A 10688-nucleotide genomic window follows, 5' to 3' on the forward strand; every position below is an offset into this window, starting at 1 on the left:
AATGTTTTAAACTTTTTTTTTTTTTTTTAATCCCAGTAAGCATTCCTGGAAACTTCCATCTGTAGTCAGTTGCATGCTCCCATGAGAACAAACTGCTGATTAGTTGAAGATTAGAGTCTGATCAATGACTTCTACCCAGTAATTTACTTCATTTCTTTGGTATTTACTCCGTTCTGGTAACCTTGCCAGCCATTGAGCAATAGACGCAAATAACATTTGATCTTTTCTTTCCTTTGAGACCCAATATCTGAAAGAAAGATGTACACTTAGAATTTGGAATTTCACTGATTTGGCTGAGAGATCGCCTTGAGAATGTCTAGCTGTGTTTCCAAAGCATTAGCAGTCACCTCAGGCACCTGAGGTTCTAGTTAAAATGTAGATTCCTGATCCTAATCCAGAAATGCCTATTCATTAGGGCTGTGTTAGGGCCCTGGAAACTTTAAAATGTTCCCTGGATGACATTAATGAACAAAAATCCTTCTTGGGCTGAGAAGTACTGATTTCCTTGAAGCACAGGGGTTTTGGAATAGTTTATAGAAGAGATAATTTTGAAGGTGGTATATTGGTTTTGTATTTCTTAGAGAGTATATGTGAGGACAAAGGAAGGAAAGCAGGATGAGTGGGGTGGATTGGAAGTAATGGTGAAAAAAAAGATTACCATAAATTTACAGATTTGGCTTGTGGTATTTTATAATAGTACCTCTATAGCTTAAAGATAAGCAAGTTCTAAGTCTGAAATAATCAGCATAAACGTACCATATATTTTGGAAACTAGGGACTGTAAAGGGTAGATGAGACTTTGAAAGTTTAAATTGCTAAGATCTTTCTGTCATCCTAATTTTCCCTGCTACATGCAAGGCTTTCAGAGTCCGTTGGTTGATGTGTATATACAAAGTACAAGGTACCAAAAAGCTAAAGAAAAAGAAAGTGGAGAGATGTGGGATTTAAATCTTAGCTGAGGTAGCATGAATTGGCAGCATGAGTGAGACATAATCAAGAAAAATGAAGGGCATACTTATGTTTTAATTAAACAAATAGCATTATTTTAAAATCTTGAATTAGTTCAGTTGGTTGGTGTTTTGTGTCTGAATCACAGCACTATGACTTGGATTCTTAAAATACAAGTACTTGCTTTTGTAGAACACTTGGTAATATATTTCCTTTCTTATGGTTGTTTTAAAATCATGGTTATTAGACTTCTACTGTTAGCTGTGAAGGTGTCATGTAATATTTTTTTATTTTAAAATACTCAAAGTACACCCTTACTTGATTTCATAGTAGTGCTGTAGGTATTAAGTGGTAATTGTTCTTAGAATGTATGCTGGCTGTGTTTTGAAGCAAGAACATTTCTCATTTTAAAGTGGTCATGTCTGTTTCACTAGATATGTTCTATTGTTTTGTAGTTCTTTTAGCACAATTAACATTCTCTGTCTTATCTTTTTTAAGGGTCTGAAAAGTCCTCCGGAGAGCCTCAGTGATCTTGGTGCCATTGAGAGTCTTCGGGTCCCCGGAAAGGTATTGATCTACTTGTGTGGTGACATTTCACTTCCCTAGCAACACTATTACTGCCTCCGGGTACTGACTGATTAACGGAAGCTCTGCCTTCCACAGGCAGGTGGTTATGATAAGCTGGGTGGATATGGGTAGCACGGTAGGCAAAGGTTGTTCTTGCTTTCATTATTCAGGGATGTGGTATGATTCAATATAATAAAGAGAAAACTGCAAAATTAATAAGGTTAGAGTTTAGTACATCAAATTCTTGGCTTGAAGGCAGATACACACACACACACACACACACGCACACATACACACATACATATTTAACTTATTTGCTGTAGTTTGAAGAAGGTAAATAGTTTACTACCTACTTTTTATGCCGTTACATTCTGAGCTCCAAAGTACTGTAGTTAATTATGTTTTTCATTTGAGCAGGGGTTTTTGAATAAACAGTGAAAACAGCATAACAGCATATGCTAAATCTGATATATGTCAGATTTTAATTCCCTAATATTCATGTGAATGTCCCAGTTTACAAGTTTAATGCACATCATTTGAAAGCTAGCTTCTCCTTGGAGAACTATTAACCATTGTTAATCCCTACTGTCTCTAGAGTGTTGCTGTTCAGAGCTGTGGTGTGAATCCAGCTTTGCCACAGATAAAGGCTCCCAAAAGTCTGCTTTTAGGATTTTTAATTTGAGGATCATATTTGTGTGTTGTGTGTGTGTGTGAGAGAGAGAGAGAGAGAGAGAGAGACAGAGAGAGAGAGAGAGAGAGATTTTTGCCTCACCCCACGCCCCCCTGGAGCTGGGGACTGAACTCAGGGCCTTGGTATATGCTAGATAGGCGATTTACCACTGAGGATCATATTTGACGATACTATCTATTTGCTGTGCCTAGTACCTTAATACATAAAGCTTTAATTTTTTTATTTTCTAGAAATTATATATATATCTAAAATATGGGTCACATAAGGCCATTTTTATGCATGTCTGTAATGTACTTTAAGTGTATTCCTTTCCATGCCCCATTTCCCGCCCCCATCTCTCTGCTCAGCCCTCTCATTAGTCCCTTTTGTTCCCTAGACAGTTGTCTTTCTACTGTCCTGTCATCTCTATATATCTGATTGCATATATTTATAAAGTCAAGGCCTCATAAATGAGAGAGAACATGAAATTTGTCTTTGAGACTAATTTATTTTGTTATTATGATTACTGCAATTGTGTTCATTTTCTGTAAACTATGTAATGGCTGAAAAATATCCATTATGCCTATCAACCACATTTTCTTTATCCATTTCTTTGTTTTGGACATCTAGGTTGTTTTCTAGTTTAGCTACAGTGAATAATGTTGAAGTAAACATTGATGTGCAAGTGTCTCTGGGGTATGTTGTGTGGAGTCTTTGAGGTAAATACCTAGGCGCATATAAATATCATATGAACAGGATCATATGGTCAGTCTGTTTTAGTGCTTGAGCTCTTCATAGTGGGTGGACTAGTTCATGTACCCACCAGCAGTGTATAAGGGTTCCCTTTTGTCCGCATTCTTGTCAGCATTTGTGTTGTTTCTTGATGTTGCAGTTCTTGCTCAGTTGTCTGAGGCCTCTCCTCATACCTCTGCTTAGAGGGATGGAACAGCTGCTTAGAGGGATGATCCCCATCTCTTACAGACACTTTGGCCACTGAAGTAAAATTTGCATTTACAGCTTAACCTTTATGCTAAGTTGGACCCAAAGATAGTATCTAAATACAGTAAAATTCTAAGTCTTTTTGCATGAAGTGGTTCAGACAAGAACTCAGGCATTTCACATGCAATTATTTTTATGTGACGTTATTAAAGAGTTTTGAATGTGATGAAGTTAGAAAAATAAGGAATTTATTGTGAAATCGTCTTATGGACCATCCTCTGTGTGCTTTTGAGATAATTGACCCTGGGTGGAGTGGACAGTCTGGGATCACGAGATCTGTGAATGAAAGTGGCTCATGTGAATATTATGCCTGGGCATTGGTCTTTTGGATCCCTGCTGAGAAGTTACTAGATTCTAAAGTAGTTAATAGGAGTGGTGTCAGTGCTGTAAGTCGCAGCTAGCCTTCTGATAAGAAAGCCTTGCAAGATCTTTGTGCCTGCTTTTTCTCTGCTCACTGGCAGCATCAGAAAGATGGGAGTCTGAGCAGGCCTTGTGCCCCCTCTCTGAGTGACTTTGAACATGTAAGAACTATGCAGTCCAGAATATGGTACGCTGAGTTTGATGAGAATCAGGTTTGCAGTCAGTACTGAGGTTGACAGTTAATAAGACTCATGTTCTGATTGCTTACACAGTGGCTTGGTATAACTCTAATGCAGTAGTATATTTTTGTACAACCTGGATTGATTTTATTCTTAGACCATACATATTAAATGATTTCTGTTTAGTTGCTTTAAAATTAATGTGCAGCTAGTGCTTGGTCGTCTTAAATTTGATGTCCTCAAAAGACAATCATATGGTTTTCAAGTTAGTGAAAGCATTTCAACAAAATGGAAAATACTTTGAAATGAGTTTTAAAGTAGTCTTTTTATTTAATATAAAAGCAGTATGCAATGTAAACAGAAACAAAGTTACCAAAAGAAGAAAAAAAAATCACCAGCATTGAGAAGGTTTATATTTCCTTCTTGTATTCTTGTGAGTTTTCAATAACAATTTTGAGCATCTCCTATCTGTGCTCGACAGGCTGTGAGGAAAGACAGCAGTCTTCCCTAAAGCTGAGGTTTCCCTGTCACTGCATTCACCTGGGACAGTGCACATAGCAAACACGATGATTGTAAATTATGACAAATACCACTGAAGGAAATACGGGATGAGATAAACCCAGTAAAGTGGAGCCATTTTATTTGAAATAGTAAGTGTATTCCCCTCTTGCTTTTTACAAAAGTGGTATTATACTCTGAAATTATTTCGAACTTTAGATTATGAACTTAGTAATATCTGTTGCATAGAAAATGCTCATGGTATATTCCTGGGGTTAGAAAGCAAACTATCCAATAGTGGGTTAAGATGATATTTTTATACTTAATTTATGATATTTAAGCAATTTAAATGCGTGAATGAAGAAATATTTAAATATTTTCATTTAATAACATCACTTATCAGTGTATAGGTAAAACAGAAAAATCCTTGTTCTTCAAGAATGGGCTTGCTTCATTTTCTTTTTCTTTGCCTTTCCTTCCTTTTCTTTATCATAATTATCTTCCAGGTTGGAAAAAGCAAATCTCAGTTCAAGCAAGAAATAAATGAGCTTGAGTTGTGATGTTCTGGAAGGATAAGCAGGTGTGGGAGTAGATTATTCGGGTGGATCATATATGGTGCTGCTGCTTAGGTTAAAATGCTTGAATACTGGCTAATTCTTGGTGGTTCAACTCAGTAGGAAAAGGATAGTGAAGGGAAACTGCAGATGGGTATATAGCAATGCTTGCTAAGCTGGGGAGGGTATTGTTTTGCTAATTCTGTTTTTGAGAACTGTATAAATGCTGAGTGGGGTGGGGGACCTTAGAAGTCATTGTGTGGTGCTAGACAGTGAGGTGAGGAGAGGCCTAGGAGTAGGTGCCACTGAATGCAGGAGCCTCTAGAGGCTGAGGTGTTTAAGAAGAGTTACAAGTATCTGTGTTGGGTTGTTACTCAGGGGCTGGAGACTGGGCTAGTGATTAAGAAGAACAAGAAAAAAATTGGGGTACACAAATCAGATTCTGTTGGCCTTAAGAGAGTATATTACATTGGGTGGGGGGTGGTGGAGGGAGGTATAGATAGGGGAGGGTATCTGAATACCATCAAACTATATTGTATGAAAATCACAAAAATTTAATCAAGAAAAGAAAACATGAGAAATGGAGAAGGATTAATTAACTATGAGGGACTTTAAAAAGCAGAATGTAAGGTGGAAGGTTTGACGAGATGTAGAAGGTGAAGGAATCTGAAGAGCAAGGAGACCGGAGGTGCTGTGTTGGTTTTTCTCAGCATAGATCATATTTCTTCTTGTAAGAGGGTCTGGAAAGATTTGAAAACTTTAAAAAAAAAAAATGTGTGCTGATTTTTCCTGTCTGTATCAGTTAGTGAAGTGTCTTCTCTCCAGTTTAACCCTCTCAGTAGATAGGCATTGGCAGACAGTTTAATAATTGTTTTTTGAAATTGAAAAATATTTAAAAGATAGCTTAAAATTTGATGTTTCCAGTGTTAGTACTTTCAATCTTTTTCCTATAACAAGTTTAAAAAATATATAATAATAAAATCCTAGACTCAGGTTGGCATTTTAAGTGTAAAAGAAATAGGTACAAATATTTTAAGTAAGTTTTTATTCATGACTTTTTTGCACAGAAAACATTAAGATACATTACTTGTATCTCCTCATTTTGTCGAAAGTCTAGGTTAAAATAGTCATACAATAAATAGCCTTTTATGAAAATTTTCTGTAAATCATTTTGCGGAAACCTCCTTTCACATTGTAACCTTACCTGGTTTTCCACTAGATGGCAGTGGACACCTGAAGGAAACCGGGGTGGGCTTTAAATTCATGTTTTATTTAACACACACAAGCAGAAACCGATGAAGCCGCTACGTTTAATAGATTATTATTGTTGTTCTAGTGGGGTTTAGGAAAATGTGCCACTTCCCCACGTAATCAGACATCTGGCAATTCATTATAATCTTATGCGGTACATGGTTTTATGGTATCTGTGATCTTGAAATAGGTTTTGAATTGTTTCATTTGGAAACAGATCAAACCTATATCTGTTCAGTGATTTATGACTTTAATAATACTGATTGAATATTGAAAACTTCATATTTGTTTTTCTTATTAGCTGTGTATGGATTTTGGTGACTAAATGTATTTATTTCTTGCTTTCAAGTAGAGCTCTAATATGATGTTAGCTTTATGAGATTACAGCTCCTGGTAAGCATTTGTTATAACAGAGCATCTTTTTTGTCTTCTGTCCTGGGTGATGAAAGAATACTAAGAAAACAGAAAACAAAAGCAAAGCAAGACAAAAACCAACAAATCCCCCAGCAGATTTGTGCATTATAAGAAAATTTCTCCCTCCCACCATTCTTCCCTTGTAATGCTTGTATAGTGCATGTGCGCGTGCACACACACACACACACACACACACACACACACAGAGAGAGAGAGAGAGAGAGAGAGAGAGAGAGAGATGTACATTGCCATCCAGGTAGATAATCAAGTATATAATGTGAACTGTAACTAGATAACCTTAGTTCAAAAGGGGAGTTGAGAGCCCAGTGTTTATTCTGTATGTTGTCTGCAGAGTTTTGAATCAAAAACCTATGAAGTGAAGATTTTTACATTCATTTCTTTTTATTTGAATAAAAGCCTACTACTGACTGTTTTAAAGCTGTTATGTGGGTTTAAAAATTAGGTTACATACTTTTAAACATTATGGAGAATATCGTTTTTTTTAATTAAAAAAATTAAATTTAATAACCACATGATTAGAAGAGGCATTTCATTACAGCTTTAACATATTCAGTAACAATTTCTAGAGCAAGGATACATCTCTTTCAAAAGTGGCTGTAAATTTTTAGTTTAACTGTTAAATGGTCACAACTCTTTACTTCTAAAGATGAGTAGAATTGGAAGTTCTGAACTTGGATTGATATTTTTGGTCATTTAGGGAGGCATTTTGGATAATTTGTGGCACATGTCTTTAATCCCAGCACTCAGGAGGCAGAGGCAGGCGGATCTCTGTGAGTTCGAGGCCAGCCTGGTCTCCATAGTGAATCAGGCCAGCTGGGGCTACAGGGAGATCCTGTCTCAAAAAGACCCCCCTCAAAAAAAAGTAGCTAAATGCAAAATTTGGAGTCTCTCTTTTCTTTCTTAACCTTGGATACATTCCCTTAAGAAATGAACCTTTAGTAGGAAATTGCTTTGTAAAATGATCGTCTAGTTCCTTAGAAACCATAAATATCCTGGAAATGTTTTTATAGCATCTTTTATTTGAGGGCTTAAATTGTTTTATGGATTTGAATCCCCAACTCTCATAAAACCTTTTGTTTTTATGATGAGATAAGAAGTAGCCTGGCTGAATCGGAGATGATGACTTAAATTTCTATTATGATTATTTTTCTTCATATTCCATAAATTATACTCAATATGTGCATTTTTTTCATTTTCTGATTTTTAAAAAATTTAATAAATTGCATTTTATGTATTTGTTAGTGTGGGTTTTCCTACTGTAGAGAGGATCAAAACAGAGAAGCAGTTTAGGCAGGAGTGTATGGAGCCCATGTGTTAGGACTGACGGAAAAGCAACCTCTAAGTAGCAGCTAACTCCTTTGCTCTCTGCCACTTTGCTGAAATAATCTTGCTTGCTTTATTCTGTTTAGAAGTCCTAATTTGTTGCATTTTACTGCTTCCTGATGCATACACAGACTCTCCTATGTTACATAATTTTTAACTGTGACTGTTGCTTGAACCTGCTGTGTACTTCCAAATAGTGTTTTTACTTGTGTTTTGTTTTATCCCTGTTCCTTACATTTGGAGTTCTACCTGCTTTTATGTCCTCTGAATATACAGCTCCTTCCTCACCAGCTATGAAATCACCCTTTGGTGCCTTTGTTTGCTGTTTCCCCCCTGTGCTCTGCCTTGCCTCGCTGTCCTTTATGTATTCATTTGGTCCCTCTTGCTTTAGCAACTGTTCGAAGGCTGTGCTGAATTTTACTCATCTCTGTGTATGATGTAGTCTGGGAAAGTTTTACATATTCAGAATAAAATAATTGTATATGCAATTCTACTGACTGAGCAAGGTAAGGTAGTGGAGTCTGCGAGGGAGGAGGGTGAATTGAGGCCAGAGATTTGATTTGCTCCCTTTTCCTTTCTTCTTTTGTTTGCCCCATCTGCAGCTAATGACTTCAGTTGTTTTTCTCCAGCTTTAATTCTGGAGTGCAGTGATGGGCATTTTCTATATTTTAGTGTATTTGATTGCTATTGACAGTTAAGTTTTGTTACATTGGGTAAACTCTAGTTGTTGACAAATTAGTTACGGATTTTCAAATTTTACAGAACATTTACACCACATTAATCTTAGTATTTAGCATTTAATTACATATTATGAAACAAAACTTACTATAAAAAGTCTTTTAAAACATTTTATTAATACAGCAGTTTAAAAGGCTGAAATTTTAATTCCAAATTTAGCTTAAATATCTATATTATTTGTAATTTTTTTCTTAAGTCATATATTTTCATATGGCATAAGGAAATGTATTTGGTTCTGTTTTTAACCTATTTACCATAAAACTTTTTTTAGATAGGAAATCTTTTGTTCATTTTGTTGATAAAATATTGCCTCACAGTTTCAAATTACCTTGTCAGATTATGTTTTAGGCGAGGAACTGCATATTTTTGTACATCTCTAGTCCTAGGAAATGAGTGTTTTACTGGTAGAATTATGCAATCATTGTATTTAAAATATGCAGTATAGCTATATACCTGCTTCTGATTATTTTTCTCATTTGCATATATAAAGTACTTCTAAATCATCTAACATTTGTTATTGTTTCTAGTTAAAAGAAGCCTTTTATTAAGAATTTGTGGAAAAATATTGCTTATCAAAACATGAACATACTGTTTTTATTCTGTATTCCTTTTAAAATACAATTGACTGTTGGCAGTTGTAGCTTCATCAGTAATTCTGATTTACAGTGTGCCCTGGCACTCCAGAGCATGATGATGGGGAATAAAGAGCCATCTCAGGTCTCAGGTGTGGGATCTGATTGAGCAGCTCGAACAGTGAGGAACGTTTAAAGTGATTAGGCAGAAGCAGAGCCTTGCAGGCTGCATGTGCAGTGAGACTAAAAGGAACATTGGTGATGTGGTCTCCTTGGAACAGTGTGTCTAAATGAATTCAGATGTATGTTTCAAAGGGAAGCCACTAGTTAGGTTGGAAGGAAGGGCATTTTATTGGGATAGGGTGTTGCATTTGGTCTGAATAGAATTCTACCTTGTTCGCCACATTGCTTTTCCTGCCTTCCTAGGCTTCATCCAGCTGCTGAGTTTAGGTTTTTTACACTTCAGAGTATGAAGTGTCTGTGTCAGTTCTTTGAAATTATATGGGCTTGTATGTCTTCTGTGATACTGATTGTTTAGCTCTCTGGGATAGACTAGCACCTGACCTTTTATGGACTTACACAGTTTTTATAAATTCATCACATTTTTGAAATGTACATTTGTGCTATAGTTTGAAATGAAATCACATTTTCCCTTTGGCAATTTTTATAACTTTAGATATTTGTTTCAGAGAGAGAGACAGAGAGAGAGAGAGAGAGAGAGAGAGAGAGAATGCTTCTAGAATATGTCCTTTATAGATGAAAAAAGAGAAAATGTAGGCCTGAAGAGGCTAAATAAAATTTCCAAGGTTGTAGAGTTGCAACTGCAACCCAAGTGTCCTTGCCCTCAGTTGACTCTGCAGGGCTCTATGTGGAGAACGTCAGTGTGTGTCAGCATGGTGCCACATGCCAAGGGCATTTATACCTCTAAGATGAAAGTGGTGCCTAATTATTGAATATATTTGAGTTTTTTGACTTAGCTGCAAGTGATAGTTTTAAATATTTTTGTAATATTCAATATTTCTTCTTGAATGGTATCTGTTGTGTTTGTGGTATAGCAGAATTCCTAGGGTGACAACACCACCCTCATTTGGACCTTACTTCCTCACTTGGACCTGCAGCTTGTATTTCAGGCTTGTGGCCTTTTTAGGGAGGGAGGCTTCCTAAAAATTCTAAGCTTCCTTTCCTTTTCATCTCTTACTGTCATTTCTGATTTACATTGAATGCACAGAGATTCCCAGCTGACAGACTAGTTAGGAATTCTCTCTTCCACAGGTGGTGGTGGTGTGGGTTTCAGCCCAGTCTGGGATTGATCACCACTTTCCAGGGTGTTAAATGGGTTAGGATATCACAAGTTACTCTGGTTCCTGTCTCCCTCTTCTCCAGAATTGCAGTGCCCATGTAAGGCTGCTGGGTTTCTCTTTTTTCTGCGTGTGTGTGTGTGTGTGTGTGTGTGTGTGTGTATACACATGCATGCACAGGTGGGTGTACGTGTTCAAGTGTGTAATGTAGTTACATGGTGCGGGTATATGTGTGTAGAGGCCAGAGGTCAGACTCCAGTGCTATTCTTCAGGAGCCCTCCACCTTCTTTTTTCTT

At 36.6% G+C, this 10688-nt stretch overlaps 1 protein-coding gene across 1 annotated transcript in view; it reads left to right on the forward strand.

Annotated features, from left to right (window-relative positions):
* Positions 1-10688, forward strand: part of Vps50 (VPS50 subunit of EARP/GARPII complex) — a 123665-nt gene that overhangs the window by 4976 nt on the left and 108001 nt on the right. Inside the window, exon 2 of the mRNA XM_008822552.3 lies at positions 1447-1515. Coding sequence (XP_008820774.1) covers positions 1447-1515 — 69 coding nt within the window. The remainder of the gene's footprint in view (positions 1-1446; positions 1516-10688) is intronic.

This window comes from Nannospalax galili, unplaced genomic scaffold, assembly GCF_000622305.1.
Source record: "Nannospalax galili isolate Female #2095 unplaced genomic scaffold, S.galili_v1.0 scaffold85, whole genome shotgun sequence".
NCBI lineage: Eukaryota > Metazoa > Chordata > Mammalia > Rodentia > Spalacidae > Nannospalax > Nannospalax galili.